Source organism: Mobula birostris, chromosome 13 (genome assembly GCF_030028105.1).
Source record: "Mobula birostris isolate sMobBir1 chromosome 13, sMobBir1.hap1, whole genome shotgun sequence".
In the NCBI taxonomy this organism is placed as follows: domain Eukaryota; kingdom Metazoa; phylum Chordata; class Chondrichthyes; order Myliobatiformes; family Myliobatidae; genus Mobula; species Mobula birostris.
The window spans coordinates 109,617,444-109,645,408 of NC_092382.1; the positions used below are offsets into that span (position 1 = coordinate 109,617,444).

Here is a 27,965-nt window from a genome sequence, read left to right on the forward strand (position 1 = left end):
CAATCACCTGTCCATCCCTCCCCCTCCTGTCTTCTCCTATCATTTGGATCTCCCCCTCCCTCTCCAACTTTCAAATCTCTTACTAGCTTTTCCTTCAGTTAGTCCTGACGAAGGGTCTCGGCCTGAAACGTCGACCGAATCTCTTACTAGAGATGCTGCCTGGCCTGCTGCGTTCGCCAGCAACTTTGATTTACGATCTCCCCCATTTCTTTTGGTTCCGCACATAGCGACCACTCTGATTTTCAGGAGGACGGATTTTATCCCTTACAATCCTTCACTTTGACTGCCAAGGTAACCTCATGTCTCCCTGTTTCCTATACATGTAATACAACTCTCTCTTCTACGTGGATTACTGGACTCTCCTACAAGGAAGGTGCGACCTCCCCAGACGAGACGTTTTAATTTCAGTAATTTTAAATCAATTTAAGTTTAATTGTAATTACATCATACATGAATACCCGTGAATACAGCCTGCACAAAAACATAGAATATAGAATAGTACAGAACGGTACAGGCCCTTCAGCCCACAGTGTTGTGCCGACTCTCAAACACAGCCTCCCATATAAGCCCCACCTTAAATTCATCCATACACCTGTCTAGTAGTCTCTTAAATTTCACCAGTGTATCTGCCTCCACCACTACTCAGGCAGCGCATTCCACGCACCAACTACTCTCTGAGTAAAGAACCTTGCTCTAATATCCCCCTTGAACTTCCCACCCCTTACCTTAAAGCTATGTCCTCTTGTGTTGACCAGTGGTGCCCTGGGGAAGAAGCGCTGGCTATCCACTCTATCTATTCCTCTTATTATCTTGTACACATCTATCGTGTCTCCTCTCATCCTCCTTCTCCCCAAAGAGTAAAACCCTAGCTCCCATAAGCTCTGATCAATGCATACTCTCTAAACCAGGCAGCATCCGGGTAAATCTCCTCTCTACTCTTTCCAATGTTTCCACATCTTTCCTATAGTGAGGCGACCGGAACTGGACACATTACTCCAAGTGTGGTCTAACCAGAGTTTTATAAAACCACATCATTACATCGCGACTCTTAAACTCTATCCCTCGACTTATGAAAGCTAACACACCATAAGCTGTCTTAACGGCCCTATCCACCTGTGAGGCAACTTTCAGGGATCTGTGGACGTGTACCCCCAGATCCCTCTGCTCCTCCACACGTCCATGTATCCTGCCATTTACTTTGTACCCTGCCTTGGAGTTTGTCCTTCCAAAGTGCACCACCTCACACTTCTCCGCGTTGAACTCCATCTGCCACTTATCAGCCCAAATCTGCATCCTATCAATGTCTCTCTCTGCAATCTTTGACAATCCTCTACACTATCTACACCACCACTACTTCCGAATGAATTTCGTTAATAAGAATCACGAAAGGTAGAGGTCCCAGAACAGACCCTTGTGGGACACCGCTAGTCACAATCCTCCAATATGAATGTACTCCCTCCACCACGACCCTCTGTCTTCTGCAGGCAAGCAAATTCTGAATCCACCTGGCCAAACTTCCCTGGATCCCATGCCTTCTGACTTTCTGAATAAGCCTACCACTCTGCTTAAAGTCGGTGTTAAAGGGAACAGCCTACACTGTGAATTGTGGGAAGTATTGAAGGAGAGAGGGACTTTGGTCTACAAGGCTGGGATACACATACTGTGAATGGGACTGGGCGCCAGCGCCCTCAATGGGACACTGTAAAAACCCTTACGGTGACACTGCCCCACACACCTCACCGTGACACCGACACGTCCTTCATCGTGACATCGATATACCGTCACGACCTGTATCGTAACACTGACACACCCCTTCCCGACTCCATTACCCCTTCCCTTCATGAAGACCTCCCATCTCCAGGCGACACCCTCTCCCGTGCACAATTGCTCTTCTTCGGAATCCACTAACTCCGCTACGCTCCTCCCCGTCCCGGTGACCAACTCTATCCCCTAGAGATCTCCATATCTCAGAGTTTTCACTTTCCTCCTATGGTTACCCATAGCCGCCCATTTTTCTAAGCTCCATGTGCCTATCTAGGAGTCTCTAAAAAGACCATTTCAGATCCGCCTCCAGCACTGTCCCCTGCAGCCCATTCCACTGATTCACAACTCTCTACGTTGAAAACTTACCGCTGACATCTCCTGTGTACCTACTCACAGGAACCAGAAAAACCCTGGGAAAATGTCTCTGAACATTCACACGATCAGTGTCTCTCGTCATCTTATACTGTCCATCAGGTCACCTCTGTCCTCCGTCACTCCTTGGAGAAAAGACCGAGTTCACTCAACCAATTCTCATATGGCATTGCTCCCCAATCCAAGCAACATCCTTGTAAAAATCCTCTGCTGCCTTTCTATGATACCGACATCGTTCCTGTAAAGAGACGACCAGAATTGAGCACAGTACACCAAGTGGGGTCTGACCAGGGTCCTATATAATTGCAACATTACCTCTCAGCTCCTAAATTTATCCCACGATTGATGCCGTGACAGTGACGCTTTCTTCATCGTGACAATGATACACCGACACGTCCTGCATCGTAACTCTGACACACGCCTCCCCGTCTCCATTATCCCCTTCCCCTCAAAAACACCTCCGAACTCAGTGACACACGTCCTCCTCTGCACACCTCCATGTCTCTGTCACGCCCTGACTCCACTACGCTCCTCACCGTCTCCGTGACCAACTCCATCCCCGGGACACCTCCACATCTTAGAGCTCACAACTGGCCCCTTCCACAGGTTATTAATCTCTCGGCTCTGAGTGTCTCCACAGCTCTGAATGCACAGGCCGGTCGTTTGGACAGAAAAAAAAGAAACTTGCATCAAAGGTTGCAATCTTAACACCCTTTGTCTGGGCTCCTCCCTCCTCCGATTCTGTCGGGTTTCAACACATTCACAATCCCCGGGAGACACACATAATTCGGGATTACTGAAATCCGAAGTGCTGGTTATTAATGAGCGGTGAGAATCAGGGAAGATGGGAGCTTCGCCCTTTTTTTCACACCGGCAGAGTGTCAGGCGATAGTTTGGCGTTTAATCAGACTCCAGTCAGAGATAGGGAACGAGAAAGTTGGAACTTACCCTTTATGGGAGCGTGCATTAAAATCAGTACCTTACGGAACTTCCGGCGTTGAGCAGCAAACAATCATGGGACGGGATTCATTACAAGTGCAAACAAATTTAGGCAGCGGCAAGTGGAGCGGCGAAGCTCGGAGCGGACATAGGAAGACCATACAGTTTAGCAAGCGGGTCATGAGGCAGTATAGACCCAATCTGGAGGAGAGCTAATATCCGAGCGGGGTGGTTTGCCAGTACTGAGCAGGAGGGTTTTTGGACAGAGTTTGTTAAACTCGAGCTGCTGGGAGATAGGGCACAGAGTTGCAGAGCAGATAGTGGAGTCAATCTGGAGACGGATATTCCAGAGACGTCAGAAAATGGCAGGCATCACATGGTCGAGCAAGACGTGGAAAGTGTCCCGTAGTGCTTATCATTCAGTGTTGGGAGTTTTACATACAGGCAGGTGAGCTCAGGGCATGAATCAACACTTCGCCGTTTGATATTGTAGCCATTATTGAAACTCGCCTGCAGGAGTAGCAAGCAGGACAGCTCAATGTTTCGGGGTTCACTATTATCAGACGTCAAAAGTCGTAAGGAGTTAAGGGAGGAGGGGTGACTCTACGAGGCAGGAAAAATGTTACCGCAGTACACAGTGAAGACAGACAAAGAAAGTCTTCGAAGTGAGAATTTTTGGGTGGAAATAAGGAATAAGAAATGTATGACCACGTTCTTCGGGCTTCATTATAGACCAGCGAACTCTGACCTTAACCTGTGCCTCTGGTGGCGGTCCCACCTAATCTCCGTGTAAAAAAGCCTGCCTGTTGTGTTCTGTGATTTACGTTCACTGCTTTGCATCAGCGAAAGAGAGTGATTTGAACTCAGAAGGTGGGAAGAGCAGAGGTGGGGTAGGTCAGGGAATATGATGATGGACTGACAATGTCAAGGAACGATTTTGTCCTCAGGCAACATAGGCAGTGAACGACCCACAAGAAGAGACAGATCAGTCGCAAGCATATGGCTAATCTGCGTTTTAACAACGGCCCTCGTTATCACGGGTATCTGCTGGTGGATTCATGGTGAGTTGAACAACGGCCGAAACGAGTAAATCGTAGGGAATAAAAATGGCGACTGTAATAGCGACACGTTCTCAACATTTCCCAGAAACACCCTTTACGGTAATATCAACACATCCCTCACTGTGGTACTGACGGGTCTCTCAGCATGACAACGACTCACCCCTCACTGTGATACAGACACAACCCCCACCAACACATCCCTCAACATGGTACCGATATATCCCGCAACGTGATACCAACACACAACGTAATGGAATAAATATTCACTGTAACACTGTCACGCCCCTCGCCTTGGCACCGACACGTCACGCCCTGTGACGTGGACACATCCGTCACTGTGACACAGACACGACCATCACTTTGAATCCGACTCAGCTCTTATCATGGCGGCCGCTCCACCAAAACACCGACATAACAGTCACCGTCACAAAGACTCAACCCCCGCCATCACACCGAAAAGCCCCTCAGTGTGTCACCCACTCAGTCCTCACCGTGACAACAACATTAAACTTACTATGACACTGACCCATCCACTGTGACCACAACAGACCCTTCCCCGTTACACAGACACACCCCTCACCGTGACAACGACATTTTCCCGCTTAAACACCAATACACCGCACACTACGACACAGACGCTCGTGTCACTGCAACACCGACAAACTTGCCACTGTGACCTCGACATATCTCCCACCGTGACACCGAGATACACCGCGATGTGACCCGGTACACCTGTCATTCGGACCCAGAAACGCCTGTCACAGTGACAGTTACACATCCCTCACTGAAACATCGACTCGCTGTGACAGGGAATCAATTATCACCGCGATACTGACGCAGCCCCGATCGTGACACCAACAAAAAACACGCTGGTACCGTGATATACCCCTCAGCGTGTCCCAGCCACGTACCTCACGGTGGCTCCGACGCCCCTCACGGTGCCACCAACACACCCCTCGCTGTGACATCCTCACCGTGTCACTGACACAGCACTCTCCGTGACCCGAACAGTAGATTGACGCTGACACAGTGTCAACGCCAAACATAGCTCACCATCTCAGATCAGCTCCGACCGAAACTACAAACTCCTCAGGGAAGAATATCAAGAGATGAACAGGACCCAACGCCAATGTCGACTACCAGTCCATGAGTTAACCTCAACCTTTGAATCAAAGATATCTGCGATTTCCCAGCCGGATCTCTCCCAGAGAACCTGGCTAAGGCGACTCCCAAACACAGCTCACAGTGACACCGACATGCCCTTTACCGTGACACTAAGACACAAGCACTGTAACACCGAGAGGCTCCTCAAAGCGAACCGTCCAGCTCCGCGCCGTGACAAAGACTCACACGTCACTGTAACACCCCTTACCGAGACAGCATTGCCCCTCAACATAACACTGATACACCGCTCACTGAGGCAACTACCCACACTTAACCCTGACACAGGCAAACCCCTTACCGTGATACCGGCACCTAAATTCACAATGACACAGACATAGTACTCTCCACGACACGGACACACACACGCGTCAGCCTGAGACAGTCATACACAGCGTGGCCATGACATGCTTCTCACGATGACACAGACACGCACCGCTCAATGAGACCAACACCCACACAATATACAGATACTCCACTCACTGCGACATCGCCAGAACCGTCATTCTAAAATTTCCCGCACTCTGACATTTCCTTCGCCGTGACGTGGAGATACACTTCATTGTAACCCGGCACACTTCTCGCCAGGGCACAGAAACTCCTATCACAGTGACACCGACACGTCCTTCTCAGAATGTAGAACACGGCCCGCTATCAGACAGGGAACCAATCATCACCACGATGCTGACACAGACCCCATTGTATCAACAACAAAACCTTCACCAGGTCATTGATATATCCCTCAGCTTGAGACAGACACGCTCCTCATGTTTGCGCAGACGTCTCACACTGTGCCACCAGCACATCGTTCACTGTGACACCATTCACCGTGACAATCACACAACACTCTCTGTGACCCGTTCGGTAGCATGACGCTGACTCACGTGTCACTGTAAACGATACACATCCTTCACGATCTCTCCCAGTATCACAGATTCGTCAGTCTATGATCACCTCTGACCGAAACTGTACTGAGACGGGAAGGAAAGACAGATCTGTCAACGAAATCAAGGCTCAGATCTGTGATCTAATGAGCAGCAAAAGAGGTGAGGCATCATCCCCCTCTTTAACCCGCTCCTCATCACAGGGCAGGCATAGAGAGAGGAAGCTCACTCTGTGCTTGACATCGGGAGCGTGTGAAGAGGTGGGATGGAGGGAGATTCACTCTGTGTTTGACAGGCTGAGTGTGTGATGGTGAAGCCTGGTGGAAGTTTAACTCTATCACGAAACCCAGGAGAGTGTGATGCGGCGCTGTGGAGGTGGATTCATTGTGACAGATGACGGGAATTTGAGACGTAACATCACAGCTTCACTCTATGTCTGAATCAGGGAATCTCTGATGGGACTGGATGGATCCAGCTTCACTCTGTATCTGACAGTGGGACAGCACCCAGAGAGCTTCACCACATGCCTGATCCCTGAAGTCTGTTATGGTACCATGTAGAGTGATTTTCACTTTGTAGAATCTAGGAGGATGTGACGGAATTCTGCAGAGAAGGCTTCACTCTGTATCTGACCCCGGGAGTGTCTGATGGGACGGTGTGGCTTCAGTCTGTCTCTGACTTCCGGGAGTGAGTGAGGGGACGGTGCAGTGGGAGCTTCGTTCAGTGTCTGAATCAGTGAGTGTCTGATGGGATTGTGTGGATGGAGCCTCACTCTGTGTCTGAATCCGGGAATGTGTGATGGGACCGTGGAGAGGCAGTTAATCTCTGTGTCTGAATCCAGGAATGTGTGATGGGATAGCGCAGAGGGCCACTCACTCTTTCTGACACCGGATTGGGTGATTGGATGCTGTGGAGGGAGTCTGACCCCGTGAGTGTGCCCGGCATGGTATGGGCTGCTCAGAGAGAGCTTCAATCTGTGACTCACCAGGGGGTGTGTGACACTTTCCTTGGTGGTGTGATGAGAAGACGTAGAGGGAGGATTACTCTCCCTCTGACATTTGTCGTGTGTGCTGAGGGAGTTTCTTTCCGTGTCTGACCGCTGGGGTGTTTGATGGGGTCGCGGAGAGAGTGATTGACAGTGCGTCTGACCAAGGCTGTGTGTGATTGGACTTTGTGGAGGGATCTATATTCTGTTCTCTGACCCAGGGAGTATGTCAGGGGCGCTGTGGAGGGAGCTTCACGCGGTGTCTGACCCTGGGAGTGTGTGATGAGACAGTGTGGAAGGAGAAACACCCAGTATCTGACCCCGGAAAAGCGTGACGGTACGGTGTGCAGTGATCGTCACTCCAGGTCTGACCGCTGGAATGTGGGATGAGGCCATGGGGAGAAAGATTCACTCTGTGTCTCATCCAGGCAATGTGTGACGAGGCTTTGTAGGGGGAGCGAAACCGGGTTTCCATACCTCTATAACTCTAGGAATGAATGCCCACATTGCATTCCCGTTTTCAACATCAACTCAACCTGGATGTTCATCTGTTTGATATTTGCACAAGGACACCAAAGTCCCTTTGCATTTCTGCATTTTGAATTCCCTGCGAACCTGAATAATAGTCTGCCTGTTTATTTCTGCTACCAAAACACATGATCATACACTTTCTGTCATTGTATTTCATTAAACGTTTCTTTGCCCATTCCCCGAAACTACCTAAGTCTCTTTGCAGGCTCTCTGCCTCCTCAACACTACCCGCTCTTGTATCATCGGCAGGTTTAGGCACTAATCAATCAATACCGTTGTCCAAATCAATGAATCCGTCGTATAAATCAGCGGTCCCAACACCGACGGGTGTAAACTCCACGGGTAACCGGGAGCCAGCCAGAAATTAATTCATTTATGCCCATTTTTTTTTTTTTTTGCTAACCTGCCAATGCCCGAGCCATGCTAATAACCTCCCTGTAATTCCAGAGAACATAGAACATAGAATAGTACAGCACAGTGCAGGCCCTTCGGCCCACAATGTTGTGCCGACCCTCAAACCCTGCCTCCCATATAAGCCCCCACCTTAGGTTCCTCCATATACCTGTCTAGTAGTCTCTTAAACTTCACTAGTGTATCTGCCTCCACCACTGACTCAGGCAGTGCATTCCACCACCAACCACTCTCTGAGTTCAAAAAACTTCCTCTAATATCCCCCTTGAACTTCCCAGCCCTCACCTTAAAGCCATGTCCTCTTGTATTGAGCAGTGGTGCCCTGGGGAAGAGGCGCTGGCTATCCACTCTAACTATTCCTCTTATTATCTTGTACAGATCCATCATGTCTCCTCTCATCCTCCTTCTCTCCAACGAGTAAAGCCCTTGCTTCCTTAATCTCTGAGTCTCTTATTTTCATGGTCTCTTATTTTTTATAGGCAGCCTCATGAGCGGCATCTTGTCAAAGGCCTTCTGAAAATCCAAGTACACCATGTGTACTGCATCTCCTTTATGTACCGTCCTTGTAATTTCCTCAAAGAATTGCACTAGGTTTGTTAGGCAGGATATTCCTTTGAGGACAACACGCTGGCGTTGGCCTCTCTTCTCCTGTGCCTCCAGGTACTCTGCAGTCCCACTGCGATCAACCGATTCCACCAACTTCCAAATCAAAGTTGCCAGGCTCACAGATCTAAAGTTTCCTTTTTTTCTGCCTGCCACTCTTCTTAAAGAGCGGAATAACGTCTGCAATTTTCCAGTCAGCCGGTACAATGCCAGAATCTATCGATTCTTGAAAGATAATCGGCAATGTGTCCGCAACCTCTCCAGCTACTTCCATCACAACCCGAGGGTGCACTCCATCAGGTCCAGGAGATTTTTGCACCCTCAGACCATTAAGCTTCCTGAGCATCTTCTCTGCCATAATTGTCACTGCACAAATTTCATTTCCTTGACACTCTTGAATGTCCTGTATACTGCAGACGAATTCCTCTGTGAAAGCTGATGCAAAATACGCATTCAGTTCCAATGCTCCTTCTCATTAAAATATTTCCAGCATTATTCTCTGTTGGGCCCATATCTACCCTCGGCTCCCTTTTACCGTTGATATACTCAAAAAAAAAAAACTGTTAGTATCTTCTTTGATATTGGTCACAAGCTGCTTTTCATAATTCATCTTTTCCTTCCTTATGACCTTCTTAGTTTCCTTCTGCAAGATTTTAAAAAACTCGGAAGTCCTCCATGTTCCCACTAGCTTTGGCGTCCTTCTGTGCCCTCTCTTTTGCTTTTACTTCGGCTCTGACTTCACTTGTCAGCCATGGTAGTGTCTTTCTTCTATACGATAATGTCTTCTTATTTGGAATATATCTGTCTTGCATTTCACTCAGTTTTCGCAGAAATCCTAGCCACTGCTGCTCATCTGTCCTTGTTGCTTGTGCCCTCACCGCAACACCGACATGACCCTCACTGTGACACGGAAACAAGCATCACCGTGATACTGACACAAACTCACACCTCACGGTGGCAGCGCGCTCTGGACTGTGACACCGATAGGCCCCTCATTCCTGATACTAACAGGCCCCTTACCGTGGCACATACACGATCAGTACCGTGACATACAAACCCACCACTGGGACACGAAACCATCACATCCTCATTGTAACATAGCACTCGTCACCGTGACGCCTACACGCTCCTCAGTATGAACTCCACACTACCACACCATGACACTGACATACCTCTTTCCGCGACCCGCCCAGTAAAGTACTGCTGTCTTACACGTCACTGTAAATGCTGAAAATCCTTGGCCATCTCTCTCAGTATCACAGATTCTTCAGTCTCCTATCATCTCCGACATAAAATACCAGCTACTTTAGGAACAGTACAGGGAGATGAAGAGAACACAGTTGCAATATCAACAGCAGGACTATGAGTTGAACTGGACTCTTGAATCAAAGGCTGAAATTTGCCAATTTCTGACGAGTAGCAGAGGTAAAACGACATCGCCCTTGCCCGCTCCTCATCACAGAGGGAGAGAGAGAGAGAGAGAGAGAGAGAGAGAGAGAGAGAGAGAGAGAGAGAGAGAGAGAGGGAGAGCGAGATAGAGATGTGATGGGTCGGTGTAGAATGAGCTACACCTTGCGTCTCAGCTGGGTGTGTGCGATGAAACGGTGTGGTGGGATTTTGACGATGTGTCTGGTCCATGGTGTATGCGAAGCGAGAGTGTGGAGGGAGCGTCATTGTGTGTCTCACCCCGGGCGTATGTCTGCCATGGGAAGGTGCGGAGGGAGATTCATTGTTCCGTATTCCTGATTTCCAGATCAACCGTGTTCCAAGCACTGGATCAGAAATAAAGACCGGTGTTATTATGTCTCCACGGTTGACACATCTTCCTTCAGAGCGATGCAAGAATGCTCAAACAGTGATTCAAGGCTTCTCGAAATCAATTCAAGGGATGAAGCGGTATGTGTCACGCCACGAGAAGATCCCGCAGTAACACAGGAATCAACACACACCACCGAGGTCAGATACAGAGTGTAAACTCACAATACACTCCCAGCACACATTCCTGGAGTCAGACCAGAGTGAATCTCCCTCCTCACTGTCCCTTCAAACATTCCCGGGATTAGACACAGAGTGAATCTCCCTGCAGACCGTCCCATCACACACTCCCAGGCTTAGACACAGAGTGAATCTCCCTCCACACCGTCCCATCACACAATCCCGGGGTCAGACACAGAGTGAAGCTCCCTCCACACCGTCCCATCACACACTCCCGGGGTCAGACACAGAGTGAAGATCCCTCCACACATACTCCCGCTACCAGACGCACTATTAAGTCCCCTTCACAGTATGCCATCACGCTCTGCCGGGATCAGACGCAGAGTGAAGCTCCCTCCACACCGTCCCATCACAGACTCCAGGGGCCATACACAGAGTGAAGCTCCCTCTACACCGGCCCATCACACACTCCCGGTATCAGGCACACTATTAAGTCCTTTCACAGTATGCCCTCACACACTCCAGGGGCCATACATAGATTGAAGCTCCCTCCTCACCACCCTATCACACACTCCTGGTATCAGACTCAGAGTAAAGCACTCTCGACTCCATCCCATCACACACTCCCGCGGTCAGAAACCGAATGAAGCTCTCTCCGCACCGTCCCATCACAATTCCGGTTGTAAATAAACTGAAAGAAGCTCCGTCAACAGTTTTCTATTTTTGGCGTAAATCAAATAATTTTAATTTCTCAGAACTTTGTCTCCCGCAAACTTGTGGACGGAGACCGTTCATATTGGATTGGAAAATGCGAGAACTGGTGAGATTTGGACTGATCTGTGGGGTGAGAGTTGGGCATCGACATAGCCCTGACGGGAGAAAATGGGATTAGTTTACGATTAGACTACACTAGGTTGTCGGAGAGTGTGGTACAAAGGGAACTTTTTCGGGCCTGCGTGTTTGTCGGGGAAAGACAGGGCAGTGGAATTATTTCCGATACTGTCAGGAGGCCGTGGGGAGAGATCAGTACACGGAGATTATGTTGTTTCTGACGCATGTCGGGGTGGAGAGCGCGGTGAAGTGGGATTATTTTGGAGATAGTCGCTGGGTTGTGAGGAGAGGGAGCAACAGCGGGAATAGTTTGGTGAATGATATAGATCTGAGGGGCAAGAGTAGGACAACTGGATTAGTTTGGAGACCGATACAGAGCGGTGGGCACAGAGTGTGTTGATGGGATTAGCTTGTGAACGGACGCACGGATGCGGAGAGAGGGTGCCAGCGGTATAAGTCTGGAGATGGACCAGAGGCGATGGTGAGAGCGCGGTGCAGTGAGATATGTTCGCAGACAGACACAAATCTCTGAGTCGAGGGAGGGGCAACGGGATTAATCTGGGACGACATAGGGTTGAGGGAAGAGTGTTGACCAGTGGTATTCATTTCGGGACAGCCAAAAGTCTGTGGTGAAACGGTGGGACAGTGGTGTTTGTTCCAGGACTGAAACAGATCTGAGGGGAGAGGGTGGCCCTGTTCGATTTGTAGGGGACTGACAGAGGACTGTGGTTTGGAGGCAGTTCTGTCAGTTCCTTTGCGAATACATGGGGCTGTGGGGTGATATTGGGTCAGTACGATTATTGGGGGGATGACACAGGATTGTCGGGAGACATTGGGATCGTGGTATCTGTCTGGGTACTGTCACGGGGCTGTGGAGAGAGAGTGGGTGAGTGGGATGAGTTTGCGGACTGACACACGCTGTTAAGAGAGAGCGATGTTATGGGATTAGCTTGTGGACGGTCTCGGCTCGGGTTCTCTGCTGGAGCTGTGTTGTCTCTGTTTAAATTGTTTAATCCTCTTGGACAGGAATGTGGCCTTGGCTATCTTGTACAAGGTGTCTTCTGTAACATCGGACTGCAAAGACTGCTATTCGTACCCAGGGAGTTACCCTTGCAATCGTGATCGGCGTTTCATCTGCGAGAAGTCAGCACCTTTGCTCCCGGAGATTCCTGAAAGGATCCACAATCTCTGTCAACAGCCAATGGAGACGACATGAATCAAATGACTAACCCCAGTTTTTCCTCCTTCTCTCTCCTTCTCTCTCACTCCTGGATCCTTTCAATTTTCCTCCCAACGCTCTCTGCCCCTCCTTCCTACTCCATCTCCTCCCCTTGTCGCAACCATATTCTCCCCACCACACACCGACAAACCTCTCTCTCTATGTATCACCTTCTTTCTCGCCATTTCCTCCTTCCCGCTTTTTTCCGCTCCATCTAACTTTCTCTCTACCCCTTCACCTCCTCTTATTTCTTCGCCCTTTCTCCGCTCGCTCTTCCTCTGTTCGCTCTGTCCACAACTTTCAAGTCTATGCCCAGTTCTGACGCCTCTCTACCCCTCTCTCTCACTTCCCTCCCCGTTCTCTCTGAACCATCCGTCTCCCTTATCTCTCTCTCTCTCGTTCTCCTTTCCACCCACTCTCAGCTCAATCCTGTGCTGTCCGGTTCTCGATAACCCAACCCTGGGTAAAAGACTATGCCTATTTCCTCTGTCTGTGGCCGTCTTGTGTTTATGGAACTCTGTAAATTTACAAATACGCTCCAGGGATTAAAGTTCCAACCTTCCCTCACTCTCTCCATAACTCAGTCCCTCCAGTTCTGGCAATATCCCCGCAGAACTTCCTGTACACGCTATCCAGTTCAATGGCATTTCCCATAAAGCACAGCGGCCTTGCAGACCTGTTGTCGCACTGCAACGTCATCTCCCGACTCCTGTAGTCAGTGCCCTGACTGGTGAAGACCAGCCTGCCGGGTGTCCTCTCCACACGTATCAGATATTTTCCACCCGAATCGCTATTTGTTTTATTATCTGATACTTATGCAGCCTGGAATGTGTTCTTTAGCAACATCGGTACAGCGCAAAGATGTAAAATTACTGTGAATTACAAAAAAAAGACAATAAAAACATTAAAAAGTCGATGTTGGTGCGGAAGAGTTCAAAAATGTGTTGTTGCAGGTTTAGAAGTTGTTTTCGAATCGTTGAGTGTTCAGGCTTCTGTACCTCTTCCCCGATGGTAGTTTTGAGCAGGGACCTTGTCCCGGGGTGAGGGGCTTTACTGATGGAGCCGCCTTCTCGAGGTATCGCATCTTGAACATGTCCTCGATGCTGGGGAAGGTGACGCCTTTGATACCGATTGATCTACATCCCTCTGCAGCCTCCTGTGACTCTGTCCGCTGCAGCCTTCTCTCCAGGCGGCGATGCTACAAGTCAGCATGCTCCCGACAGTTCATCTGTAGAGATTTCCTAGTCTTCAGAGAATGGACAAATCTTCTCAGAACCCTGACTTCGCCATACCTGTCTGTAACTAGAGAGCTATGGGTGGTGGTGAACAGGTGTAGAGTATATCTGGAATGCACTCAGACTCAGACTTGAAAAAAACAAGCCGGCAGTAAGGAAATCCGAAGACTAAATCACAGTCTGTATTACTAGAAATGAATCCCCTACAGCACGACCCCTTTAACTACTGACAGGCAATAATTGGCAGTGAGGGCCCTCAGGGGAAAGTGACAGCTAACCACACTCCCGGAAATGGAGATACCGAATCCTGGATGCCGCCGATAAAAAAAAAAAAGAAGTATATATATACTTTCTTCGTGTTTGCATGCCCAGTGTCGATCCTGCGAGATGCTGACACACAGCAACACATGAACGTAAAATGCGATCATAGGACGGAGAGGCAGAATTGAGCTACCTGGCCCATTGGGTCTGCTCCGCCATTTCATCATGGTCCATAGAACCATAGAAACTACAGCACAGAAACAGGCCCTTTGGTCCTTCTTGGCTGTGCCAAACCATTTTCTGCCTAGTCCCACTGACCTGCACACGGACCATATCCCTCCATACACCTCCCATCCAAGTATCTGTCCAATTTATTCTTAAATGTTAAAAAGGAACCCACATTTACCACCTCGTCTGGCAGCTCATTCCATATTCCCACCACTCTCTGTGTGAAGAAGCCCCCCTCTAATGTTCCCTTTAAACTTTACCCCCCTCACCCTTAATCCATGTCCTCTGTTTTTGTTCTCCCCTTGCCTCAGTGGAAAAAGCCTGCCTGTATACACTCTGTCTATACCCATCATAATCTTATATACCTCTATCAAATCTCCCCTCATTCTTCTACGCTCCAAAGAATAAAGTCCTAACCTATTCAACCTTTCTCTGTAACTGAGTTTCTCAAGTTCTGGCAACATCCTTGTAAACCTTCTCTGCACTCTTTCAACCTTATTTATATCCTTCCTGTAATTTGGAGACCAAAACTGAACACAATACTCCAGATTCGGCCTCAAATTCGGCTCTTATACTCAATACTTGGATTATTAAAGGCCAATGTACCAAAAGCTCTCTTTACGACCCTATCTACCTGTGACGACACTTTTAGGGAATTTTGTATCTGTATTCCCAGATCCCTCTGTTCCACTGCACTCCTCAGTGCCTTACCATTAACCCTATATGTTCTACCTTGGTTTGTCCTTCCAACGTGCAATACCTCACACTTGTCAGTATTAAAGTCCGTCTGCTATTTTTCAGCCCATTTTTCCAGCTGGTCCAAGTCCCTCTGCAGGCTCTGAAAACCTTCCTCACTGTCTACTACACCTCCAATCTTTGTATCATCAGCAAACTTGCTGATCCAATTTACCACTTTATCATCCAGATCATTGATATAGATGACAAATAACAATGGACCCAGCACTGATCCCTGTGGCACACCACCAGTCACAGGCCTCCACTCAGAGAAGCAATTCTCTACCACCACTATCTGGTTTCTTCCATCGAGCCAATGTCTAATCCAATTTACCACCTCTCCATGTATACCTAGCGACTGAATTTTCCTAACTAACCTCCCATGCGGGACCTCGTCAAAGGCCTTACTGAAGTCCATGTAGACAACATCCACTGCCTTCCCTTCATCCACTTTCCTGGTAACCTCCTCGAAAAACTCCAATAGTTTGGTCAAACATGACCTACCACGCACAAAACCATGTTGACTCTCCCTAATAAGTCCCTGTGTATCCAAATGCTTGTAGATTCTGTCTCTTAGTACTCCCTCCAATAATTTACCTACTACTGACGTTAAACTCACCGGCCTATAATTTCCCGGATTACTTTTCGATCCTTTTTTAAACAACGGAACAACATGAGCCACTCTCCAATCCTTCGGCACTTCACCCGTAGACAGCGACATTTTAAATATTTCTGCTAGGGCCCCCGCAATATTAACACTAGTCTCCTTCAACGTCCGAGGGAACACTCTGTCAGGTCCCCGGGATTTATCCACTTTTATTTTCCTGAAGACAGCAAGAACCTCCTCCTTTTCAATCTGTACAGTTTCCATGGTCTCACGACTTGATTCCCTCAATTCCATAGATTTCATGCCAGCTTCCTTAGTAAATACAGACGCAAAAAAAAACTATTTCAGATCTCCCCAATTTCCTTCGGTTCAGCACAAAGCCGACCACTCTGATCTTCAAGAGGACCAATTTTATCCCTTACAATCCTTTTGCTCTTAATATACTTGTGAAAGCTCTTTGGATTATCCTTCACTTTGACTGCCAAGGCACCCTCATGTCTTCTTTTAGCCCTCCTGATTTCTTTCTTAAGTATTTTCTTGCACTGCTTATACTCCTCAAGCACCTGATTTACCCCCTGTTTCCTATGCATTTCATACAACTCCCTCTTCTTCTTTATCAGCTCCCTATTCTTCTTCATCTGAGTTGCAATATCCCTTGAGAACCAAGGTTCCTTATTACTATTCAATTTGCCTTTAATCCTGACAGGAACATACAAACTCTGCACTCTCAAAATTTCCCCTTTGAAGGCTTCCCACCTACCAATCACATCTTTGCCAGAGAACAATCTGTCCGAATCCACGCTTTTTAGAACCTTCTCATTTCTTCAAATTTGGCCTTCTTCCAGTTCAGAACCTCAACCCTAGGACCAGATCTATTTCCCTCTCAGCCCCGATATCCCGCTGTCTCCCTTTATCCCTTTATGACCGAACTAATCAGGAATCTCTCAGCCTCGGCCATAAATTGCATGCCTTAACCTTCGCAGCCGGTTGCGGCAACAAGTTCCATCGATACACCCCATTCAGGCAAAATAAATTGCTCCGAATCTCGGTTATAAAATAACGGCCCTCTATTCCATGTTAACCGACTGGCCTTAGACTCTCCCACCATAGGGAAACTTCCCACTACATCTACTTTATCGAAACACATCCCCACCGCCCCATTATTCTTCTGAGATACAGCCATCAAACTTTCCTGATTTGCTAAGCGTTTCAATCCCGGAATAATTACCATGAACTTCCCTTCAACACTTCCCAGTGCAAACACATCTGACCGGATTAGATACAGGACCCAGAGACGCTCACAGTCCTCCGTGAGGCCTCGCCAGTGCTTTATAAACCATTAACTTTACATCCGTGATTTTATATTCTAGTTCGCTTAACATGAATGCTAACATTGCATTTGGCTACCTGCGACTGAGGAAATTGCAGTTCCCATGCCAAGCAATGATGTAGACAGTCAGGATGCTCTCAATTCTACCGGGGTAGAAAGTTTTTAGGTTTCGGGAGCTCATACCAAGCTTTGTCAAACTCTGAGGAGAAAGAGGCGCCGTTGTGACTTTTTCTCCACAGAGCCGGTAGGTATAGACCACATAAGATCCTCGGTGATTTTTACGCCGAAGATCGAAAGGTTGTTCACCCTCTCAACAGCAGATCTAATGATGTCAACAGAGCTCAGCCTGACTCCATTCCTCTTGTGGTCCACAAACAGCTTCTTTGTTTTGGCGACATTGAGGGAACTACACCCGCCCCTTCTCCGTCATCCCCTGTCGTCCCCGATGCCCATTCCCCGATACCCACCTCATTCTCTGCAGCCCCCACGGCTCCGTTACTACCCACTGCCACCCAAACGCCTCCCTCTCTGTGTTCACAGGGAACATGGAAGAGGAAGAGGAACTGTTGGGAGAATGGGTAAAGCTGCTGTCGGTGTTCAACTTCTTCCCGTCCACCTGATATCGATCTTTCGGGCTCAGTCTCTTTGCATTTCTATGTGAACCGGCGGGTCGTGTGGTTCCCCACGGTTTCCTCCCTGTGAGTGCAACCTCAGCACCACTTCACTGCACTCCTTCTCGCCATGGCCCTTCTGCGTTACCTCCACTCACACACAGATACTATCTCTGATGGGACAATGTGGAGGGAGCTTCACTCTCTGTCTGACCTCAGGAGTGTGTGATGGGACGATATGGAGGGGACTTCATTCTTTGTCTGACCACAGGAGTGTGTGATGGGACGGTGTGGAGGGAGATTCACTCCGTGTCTGACCCCGGGAATGTGTGATGGGACCATGCGGAGGGAGATTCACTCTGTGTCTGACCCCGGTAGTGTGTGCTGGGACGGTGTGGCTGGAGCTTTACTTTGTATCTGTCCGTGAGAATATATGACCCTCCGGACCGTGTGATGGGACGCTGAGTTAGGAGATGCACTGTGTCTAATCCCGGGAGTGTGTGATTGGACCTTGTTCAGGGAGGCTGTCTCTGTCTCTGACCCCGGGTGGTGATATCGGACTGTCACATTTCCGGCAGGTCAATATCCTGTAGGAGCGGTAGAGAATGGGAAGGGGGGAATAGGAGTGCAGAGAGTTTAGGGGAGAAAGGAAAATGGGAGATATTCAGAGACGGCTTAGTGAGGAGTAGAGTGAGATGGAAAGGCAGACGGATAGAGAAGTTAGAGATTCAGAAAGCAGCAAAACTGGACCTTCTGTGGGGATAGTGACGAAGTTTGTGAGGGGAGACATTGAGGGATGCAGAGGGAGAAGGGGATAGACAAAATGTGACAGCGGCAGTTTGAGAGTGGGGACACAGAAATGGAGAGGTAGAGTGTGGAAGAGGTTGATAGGAGGGTGAAGGAAGGGGCGAGAGGAAAATAGTATGGAAGGGAGTGCGAAGGAGGGAATAGGGAATGGGAGAGATGGAGAGGGCGAGAATGGGAGAAGATATCTGGAGAGAGTAGAGAGAGGGGAGGGGTGAAGAGAGAGAAGAGCGCTGGGGGTCGTTAGGTTGTAAGGAGAGAAAGGCTGTGACAGAGCTGGCGTTGATGGCGAGCGGGCGAGTAATGCGATAGAGCGGATTTCAGGAACGTAGAGCGATATGTCTATGGAATTTGTCAGTCTTATAGGTCATTGTTTAACAAGTAGTAGTAAATCACGGAAATTGGAAGTGTCCGTGTTGTCCAGAAGACGTTTCGCCACTCACCCTCCGGATGAGGTTTATTCAGTTCTGATCCATGCTGGGTAGTTTTCCGGCTGATAAACTCTGTGAGTAGTTTGAAGGTACAGAAATCAGGTGAAGGTCGGGAAGAGTCGTAGAGGCGTTGAGAGGGTCATTAGTCTTATCTTTGCATGAACGGAGGTGTGACCTACTGTGGGGACGCCGGGGTTGGGATCTGAGGACTGCATTGCAAGTACCTGATAAGTGGTGTCGTGCCCCACCCCCTCTGTTCAGGGGTGGGTTTCACAGTCTGACAAAGATGGCAATTTTTAACTCCTCTTTCAAAGCACCTGTCCTCTCTGTTCATGATGTGCACATTGCTGTCTTCAAAGGAGTGTCCCTTGTCCTTTAGGTGAAGATATACAGCCGAATATCGACCTGAGGGGTGAGTGCTCCTACTGTGGGCCATCCGCTTGTGAAGTGTTTGTTTTGTCTCACCGATATACTGAACTGTGACGTTCCCATTGCATTCGATAGCATATAAGCATTGCTCAGCTTATATCTGGGTTTATGATCCTTGGAGTGAACGGGTTTCTGTCTGAATGACTGTGTAGGTTTAAAGAACACAAGGATTTGATATTTGTTGAAAACTTATCCTAGTATCTCTGAAACTCCAGCTACGTCTGGGAAGTATGTGTTTTCCGTCTCCTCTGCTCCTTATTGCTGTCTGCTGGGCTGACGTCACTGCTGATCATTTATGTTGCTGTCTTGACGAAGGTCCAGTCAGGCTGACCGCACGCTTTCTAGACTTATTTCAAATATCTGTGCTCCCTGCCTTTAGCTGTAATATTGGTGGGCTTATTCTCGGCGCGGTAATATTCGTGTTCTGACAATGCAAAATTGTGTTCTAGTGGGTGGTAAGAGTCAAACCTTAGAGAGGATCTGTCTGTGTTGGTTTCCTGCAAAACCCAATATCCAGCTCAAACACGAGGAATAGTAAGAGATTTCAGAGTAGGAGGCTGGGGGGGCGGGGTGTGTCCAAAATGATATGAGAAGACAGGAGGGCGAGGAATGGAGCCAAGAGCTGGAGAGTTGATTGGCAAAAGGGATATGTAAGTTTTGAAGGGGGCACCTGGATTTGAACCAGGGACCTCTTGATCTGCAGTCAAATGCTCTACCACTGAGCTATACCCCCACATCTAAACCTCTTACCAGCTGTTCTTTCAGTTAGTCTTGACGAAAGGTCTCGGCCCGAAACGTCGACTGTACTTCTTCCTAGAGATGCTGCCTGGAGTACTGCGTTTACCAGCAAATTTGATGTGTGTTGCCAGACAGAGAGAGAAATCTATGCTCTGTGGCTGATCTCCGGAATGTGCAATGGGTAGGTGCGATTGGAGCAACACCCACAGTGTGACACTGTTGTATGTGATGGGACTGTATCGGAGAGCGACACCCAGTGTGCTAAACTGACAGTGTGTGATGTTAACGTGTGGAGGAAGAGTCAGTAAGTGTCTGTACCCGGGTGTGCGTGATGCGGTGCTCCGGAGATAGATTCGTTCAGCGTCTGACGGCAGTGCCTCATTCGGCGATGGACATTGTGTGTTTGTGATGGACGGTGCCGGGGACTCCACTCACTGTCTGATCCCAGGTATGTGTGACGTAACAGTGTGAATGGAGATTCGGTGTGTTTCTGACCCCGAGAGTCAGTGATGGGACGGAGTGGAGGGAATTTCACTCTGTGTCTGACCACTGGCGACTGTGATGGGACGGTGCGGAGTGAACAACAGTCTGTGTCTGACCACGGGTATGTGTGATGGGACGGTTTTTAAGGGAATGTCAATCTGTATCTATCCACGGGGATGTGTGCAGGGACTGGTGTGGAGGGAGTTTCATTCTTTATTTGACACCAGGTGAGTGTGACAGGACGGTGTGAAAGGATGCCTTTTTCCCAGTAAAATTAATGGAGGGAGATTCACTGTTCCCTGCTCACGATATTCAGATCCAGCGTGTTCCCAGGAGGGGATCAGAAATGAAGACCGGTGTTATTGCATACACACATTTGAAATATCTTACGATGGAACCAAACAACATTGTACAAACTCTCAATCAAAGTTTCTGCAATAAATTAAAATGAGGAAGAGGTAGGTGCTAGAAGATATATCAACATTAGAGTGCAGATTCCTCTACACCGTCCTATTAGATATTCCGGGGTCAGACATAGAGTAAAGTTCCGTCCACACTGCTCCATCACACACTCCCAGGTTCAGACGCAGAGTGAAGCTCCCTCCACACCGTCACACTATACACTACAGGGTCAGACATGGAGTGAATCTCCCTTCACACCTTCCCATCACACCATCCCGGGGTCAGCCACACAGAGTGAATCTCCCTCCACTCCGTCCCACCACACACTCCCGGGGTCAAAACAAAGTGAATCTCCCTCCACACCGTCCCATCACACACTCCCGGTGTCAGACACATATTGAAGCTCCTTCCACACCGTCCTATCAGCATCTCCGGGGGTTAGAGAGCGAGAGATTTTCCTTAAATAGAGCTCGAATTCAATAATTAATGATAGCAATTTAATTTGACAGAATTCTGCTAACAAAGCTGTCGACGACCAAGACAGTTCATACTGGATTGGATAATGCAAAGCCAGGTGAAATTTGGGCTCATGTAGGATTTTGAGGAGCGAATGGGTCGTGGGTTTTATTTGGGGACTGATACAAGCTGCGAGAATTGAGTAGACAGTGGAATAATTTTGTGTAATGTTACGGGGGTCCGGGTGAGACTGGGGAGAGCAAACATTTTGGGAACAGACACGCGGCTTTGAGATACAGAGTAGATCAGTGGGAATATTTTGGGGAAGCAGACCGGCGTGTGGGGACAGTGAAGCAGTCAGGTTAGTATGGAGACTGATACGGTTCCGTGGCGAGAAAGTCGGAGTGTGGGAATATCTTGGGGACTGGTACGGGGCCGTGGGGAGAGGCCGGTGCTCATGCGTTCAAAATATAATGGACGAGGGGAAGAAGATGTTCCTGAATCATTGAGTTTTTATATTCCTCTGCCTCTCCCCCGATGGTAGCAAAGAGCAAGGAGTTTGTCCCGGATGGTGAGCGGCCTCAGTAAATGATGCCGCCTTCTCGAAGCATCGCATCTTGAGAATGTCCTCGATGCTGGAGAGCGTTCTGCCCGTGATGGAGCTGGTTCGGTCTACATCCCTCTGCAGCCTCTTGCGACCCCGTGCGTTGTAGCCTCCACACCAGGCGGCGATGCGACAAGCCAGAATTCTCCCGACGGTCATCTGGCGAACTTTGCGAGTTTTCAGTGAAGGACCTGGAGAACCCTTCTGCAATGAGAGAGCTTTGGGTGGTGGTGAATGCTAGAGCAGCGTAATGTCTGCAATATGCTCAGACACAGACTCGAAATGAACAAGACGACAGTATCGATAACCAAAAACAAAATCACCAGCAGTAGTACCAGCAATGCATTCTCTACGGTTGAGCACTGAGTGCTCAGCACGGGGCCTTTAACGATAGACGTTCAATGAAGTAATGTTGAATGGCAATAATTGTCAGTCTGAGTCTGAAAGTGAAAGCGGCAGCTAACTACATTCCGGGGAATAGGCGTCCCGACACTTGGATAACTTCCGCTGTTCAATCGGGAACATGACACCTTCTTCGTGTTTGCATGAATGTGTTTGGCCCAGAATAGATCCACTGAGATGTTGACACCCACCAACACAGCAACTTACATAAGTCCATAAGATATGGGGGCAGTGATAGGCCCTCCAGGCTGCTGCGCCATTGCATCATCTCTGATCCATTTCCCTCTCAGCCATGATCTCCTGCCTTTTCAACAAATTCCTTCATGCCCTGACTAATCAAGAATCTGTCAAACTCTGACACTTAAAGGCGATCTCCGTCACCGTGACTCATTCCTTTCCCGACACACTTCCCTTCTCCTTTATCCCCTACTTTCCTTGCACCCCTCCCTATCTCTGTTACCTGCTCAATCCATTAACATTATCCCTATCTCCGTCGCCACCCCATTCGTCTCCCTTTCTGTGTTGATGGGCAATTGTGGGGACTGTGAGTGAGAGATGGCGTCTGGTGTTACACCTCCCCCCTTCCACCGGATATCTATCACCAGGTTCTGAGCCTCGCCAAGCTCTGCACGCACAGGGCGGTCATGCGGTGGAACAACACTTACATCAGTGACTGCAGTCTCATCACCCTTTACCTGGCCTCCTCTCTCCTCCCCTTCCTTCCTCTTCTCGCAGCACACCATCCCGTCACACACACACACCATCTCCGAGAAACACACACAACTCGAGAGTACTGGAACGCCGAAGTGCTGGGTATTGGTGAGTGGAGAGATCGGGAGAGGGACGGAGCTGCGCGGTGTGAATCTCCCTCCACACCGTCCTATCACACACTCCTGGGGTCAGACACAGAGTGAATCTCCCTCCACACCGTCCCATCACACACTCCCGGGGTCAGACACAGAGTGAATCTCCCTCCACACCGTCCTATCACACACTCCCAGGGTCAGACACAGAGTGAATCTCCCTCCACACCGTCCCATCACACACTTCCGGGGTCAGACACAGAGTGAATCTCCCTCCACACCGTCCCATCACACACTCCCGGGGTCAGACACAGAGTGAATCTCCCTCCGCACCGTCCCATCACACACTCCCGGGGTCAGGTACAGAGTGAATCTCCCTCCACACTGCCCCACCACGCACGGTCAGTATAGCACCCTGGGTGTCGCACTCCCCTACAGTCCCATCACATACAACAGTGTCACACTGTGGGTGTTGCTCCAATCGCACCATCCCATTGCACATTCCGGAGATCAGCCACAGAGCATAGTTTCCTCTCTCTGTCTGGCAACACACATCAAAGTTGCTGGTGAACGCAGTAGTCCAGGCAGCATCTCTAGGAAGAGGTACAGTCGACGTTTCGGGCCGAGACCTTTCGTCAGGAATAACTGAATGAATAGCTGGTAAGAGATTTACATGTTGGTGTATAGCTCAGTGGTTGAGCATTTGACTGCAGATCAAGATGTCCCTGGTTCAAATCCAGGTGTCCACTTCAAAACTTACATATCCCTTTTGCCAATCAACTCTCCAGCTCTTGGCTGCATCCCTCGCCCTCCTGTCTTCTCCTATCATTTTGGATACTCTCCCCCCGCCTCCCCTACTTTCAAATCTCTTACTATTCCTCGTGTTTGAGCTGGATATTGGGTTTTGCAGGAAACCAACACAGACAGATCCCTCTCTAAGGTATGACTCTTATCACCCATTAGAACACAATTTTGCGTTATCAGAACACGAATATCACCGCTCGAAGAATAAGCCAACCAATATTACAGTTAAAAGCAGGGAGCACAGATTTTTGAAATACGTCTTGAAAGCGTGCGGTCAACCTGACTGGACCTTCGTCAAGACAGCAACATAAATGATCAGCAGTGACGTCAGCCCAGCAGACAGCAATAAGGAGCAGAGGAGACGGAAAACACAGACTTCCCAGACGTAGCTGGAGTTTCAGCGATACCAGGAAAGGTTTTCAGCAAATATCAAATCCTTGTGTTCTTTAAACCTACACAGTCATTCAGACAGAAACCCGTTCACTCCAAGGATCATAAACCCAGATATAAACTGAGCAATGCTTATATGCTATCGATTGCAAGGGAACGTCACAGTTCTGTGTATCGGCGAGACAAAACAAACACTTCACAAGCGGATGGCCCACAGTAGGAGCACTCACCCCTCAGGTCGATATTCGGCGGTATATCTACACCTAAAGGACAATGGACACTCCTTTGAAGACAGCAATGTGCACATCATGAACAGAGAGGACAGGTGCTTTGAAAGAGGGGTTAAAAATTGCCATCTTTGTCAGACCGTAAAACCCACCCCTGAACAGAGGGGGTGGGGCACGACACCACTTATCAGCTACTTGCAATGCAGTCCTCAGATCCCAACCCCGGCGTCCCCACAGTAGGTCACACCGCCGTTCATGCAAAGATAAGACTAATGACCCTCTCATCACCTCTACGACTCTTCCCGACCTTCACCTGGTTTCTGTACCTTCAAACAACTCACAGAGTTTATCAGCCGGAAAACTACCCAGCATGGATCAGAACTGAATAAACCTCATCCGGAGGGTGAGTGGCGAAACGTCTTCTGGACAACACGGACACGTCCAATTTCCGTGATATACTACTACTTGTTAAACAATGAACTATAAGACTGACAAATTTCATAGACATATCGCTCTACGTTCCTGAAATCCTCTCTATCCCATTTCTCGCCCGCTCGCCATCAACGCCAGCTCTATCACAGCCTTTCTCTCCTTACGACCTAACGGCCCCCAGCGCTCTTCTCTCTCTTCACCCCTCCCCTCTCTCTACTCTCTCCAGATATCTTCTCCCACTCTCGCCCTCTCCATCTCTCCCATTCCCTATTCCCTCCATCGCACTCCCTTCCATACTATTTTCCTCTCGCCCCTTCCTTCATCCTCCCTATCAACCTCCTCCACACTCTACCTCTCCATTTATGTGCCCCACTCTCAAACTGCCGCTGTCACATTTTGTCTATCCCCTTCTCCCTCTGCATCCCCCAATGTCTCCCCTCACAAACTTCGTCACTATCCCCACAGAAGGTCCAGTTTTGCTCCTTTCTGAATCTCTAACTTCTTTATCCGTCTGCCTTTCCATTTCACTCGACTCCTCACTGAGCCGTCTCTGAATTTCTCCCATTTTCCTTTCTCCCCAAAACTCTCTGCACTCCTTTTCCCCCCTTCCCATTCTCTACCGCTCCTACAGGATATTGACCTGCCGGAAATGTGACAGTTCGATACCACCACCCGGGGTCAGAGACAGAGACGCCCTCCCTGAACAAGGCCCCATCACACACTCCCGGGATCAGACACAGATTGTATCTCCTACCTCAGCATCCCATCAAACGGTCCGGAGGGTCACATATTCTCACGGACAGATACAAAGTAAAACTCCAGCCACACCGTCCCATCACACACTCCCGGGGTCAGAAACACAATGAAGCTCCCGCCATACCGTCTCATCACACACTTTCGTGGTCAGACACCGAGTGAATTTCCCTCCACGCTGTCCAATCCCACACCCTTGAGGTCAGAAACAGTATGAAGCTTCCGGCACACCGTCCTATCACACAGTCTGGGGTCAGACACAGACTGAAACTCCCTCGACACCATCCCATCACACACTCTCGGGGTCAGACACCGAGTGAATCTCCCTCCACACCGTCCCATCACACACACCCGATATCAAACATAGAGTGAATCTTCCTCCGCATGGTCCCATCAAACACTCCCGGGGTCAGACACGGAGTGAATCTCCCTCCACACCGTCCCATCACACACTCCTGTGGTCAGACATAGAGTGAAGCTCCCTCCACAACATCCCATCAGAGATAGTATCTGTGTGTGAGTGGATGTAATGCAGAAGGACCATGGCGAGATGGAGTGCAGTGAGGTCGTACTAAGTTTGCACTCACAGGGAGGAAACCGTGTGGAACCACACCACCCGCCTGTTCACATGGAAATGCAGAGAGACTGAGCCCGAGAGATCGATATCCGGTGGACGGGAAGAAGTTGAACACCAGACAGCAACTCTACCCATTCTCCCCACATTTCCCTGTGAACACAGAGACGGAGGCGTTTGGGTGGCAGTGGGTAGTAACGGAGACGTGAGAGCTGCAGGGAATGAGGTGCGTATTGGGGAATGGGCATCGGGGACGACAGGGGATGATGGAGAAGGGGCGGGTGTAGTTCCCTCAATGTCGCCAAAACAAAGAAGCTGTTTGTGGACATAGAACACAGAACATAGAATAGTACAGCACAAAACAGGCCCTTCGGCCCACAATGTTGTGGCGGCCCTCAAGCCCTGCCTCCCATATAAGCCCCCACCTTAAATTCCTCCATATACCTGTCTAGTTGTCTCTTAAACTTCACCAGTGTATCTGCCTCCACCACTGACTCAGGCAGTGCATTCCACGCACCAACCACTCTCTGAGTAAAAAACCTTCCTCTAATATCCCCCTTGAACTTCGCACCCCTTACCTTAAAGCCATGTCCTCTTGTATTGAGCAGTGGTGCCCTGGGGAAGAGGCGCTGGCTATCCACTCTATCTATTCCTCTTATTATCTTGTACACCTCTATCATGTCTCCTCTCATCCTCTTTCTCGCCAAAGAGTAAAGCCCTAGCTCCCTTAATTTCTGATCATAATGCATACTTTCTAAACCAGGCAGCCTTCCGTCTGTGGTGGGGAAGCTGTTGGAAAAGATTCTTAAAGATAGGATCTATAAGCATTTAGAGAATCATTGTCTGATCAGGGACAGTCAGCATGGCTTTGTGAAGGGCAGATCGTGTCTAACAAGCCTGATAATGTTCTTTGAGGAGGTGACCAGGCATATAGATGAGGGTAGTGCAGTGGATGTGATCTATATGGATTTTTGTAAGGCATTTGACAAGGTTCCACACGGTAGGCTTATTCAGAAAGTTAAAAGGCATGGGATCCAGGGAAGTTTGGCCAGGTGGATTCAGAATTGGCTTGCCTGCAGAAGGCAGAGGGTGGTGGTGGAGGGAGTACATTTAGATTGGAGGATTGTGACTAATGGTGTCCCACAAGGATCTGTTCTGGGACCTCTACTTTTCGTGATTTTTATCAATGACCTGGATGTGGGGGCAGAAGGGTGGGTTGGCAATTTTGGACACGACACAAAATTTGGTGGTTTGTAGATAGTGTAGACGATTGTCAAAGATTGCAGAGAGACAGCGATAGGATGCAGAAGTGGGCTGAAAAGTGGCAGATGGAATTCAAACGGGAGAAGAGTGAGGTGGTACACTTTGGAAGGGCAAACTCCAAGGCAGAGTACAGAGTAAATAGCAAAAGCAAAGGTGCTGACCACTAGAGGAATGGAGTCAAGCTGAGCTCAATTGACGTCATTACATCTGCTGTTGAGAGGGTGAGCAACCTTTAGATCTTCGGCATAAAAATCACCGAGGATCTTA

At 48.9% G+C, this 27,965-nt stretch overlaps 1 protein-coding gene and 2 non-coding genes across 5 annotated transcripts in view; 2 read left to right on the plus strand and 1 right to left on the minus strand.

The window, feature by feature from the left end:
* LOC140207333 (C-type lectin domain family 7 member A-like) overlaps window positions 1–13,602 on the plus strand; it is a 43,412-nt gene extending 29,810 nt beyond the window's left edge. For 2 of the 3 annotated variants that reach the window (XM_072275853.1, XM_072275852.1), the window contains exons 4-8: window positions 4,023–4,136; window positions 6,224–6,343; window positions 10,465–10,607; window positions 11,402–11,466; window positions 12,504–13,602. In XM_072275853.1, the coding sequence (XP_072131954.1) occupies window positions 4,023–4,136; window positions 6,224–6,343; window positions 10,465–10,607; window positions 11,402–11,466; window positions 12,504–12,693 (632 nt within the window). In that variant the 3' untranslated portion in view covers window positions 12,694–13,602. The remainder of the gene's footprint in view (window positions 1–4,022; window positions 4,137–6,223; window positions 6,344–10,464; window positions 10,608–11,401; window positions 11,467–12,503) is intronic. The other variant, XM_072275854.1, reaches the window with a different exon arrangement.
* Window positions 13,603–20,028: 6,426 nt separating this feature from the next.
* trnac-gca (transfer RNA cysteine (anticodon GCA)) lies at window positions 20,029–20,100 on the minus strand. Its single transcript has one exon. It is a non-coding gene; the product is annotated as a tRNA-Cys (tRNA).
* A 3,834-nt stretch (window positions 20,101–23,934) lies between these two features.
* On the plus strand, window positions 23,935–24,004 carry trnac-gca (transfer RNA cysteine (anticodon GCA)). Its single transcript has one exon. It is a non-coding gene; the product is annotated as a tRNA-Cys (tRNA).
* Window positions 24,005–27,965: the final 3,961 nt, after the last annotated feature.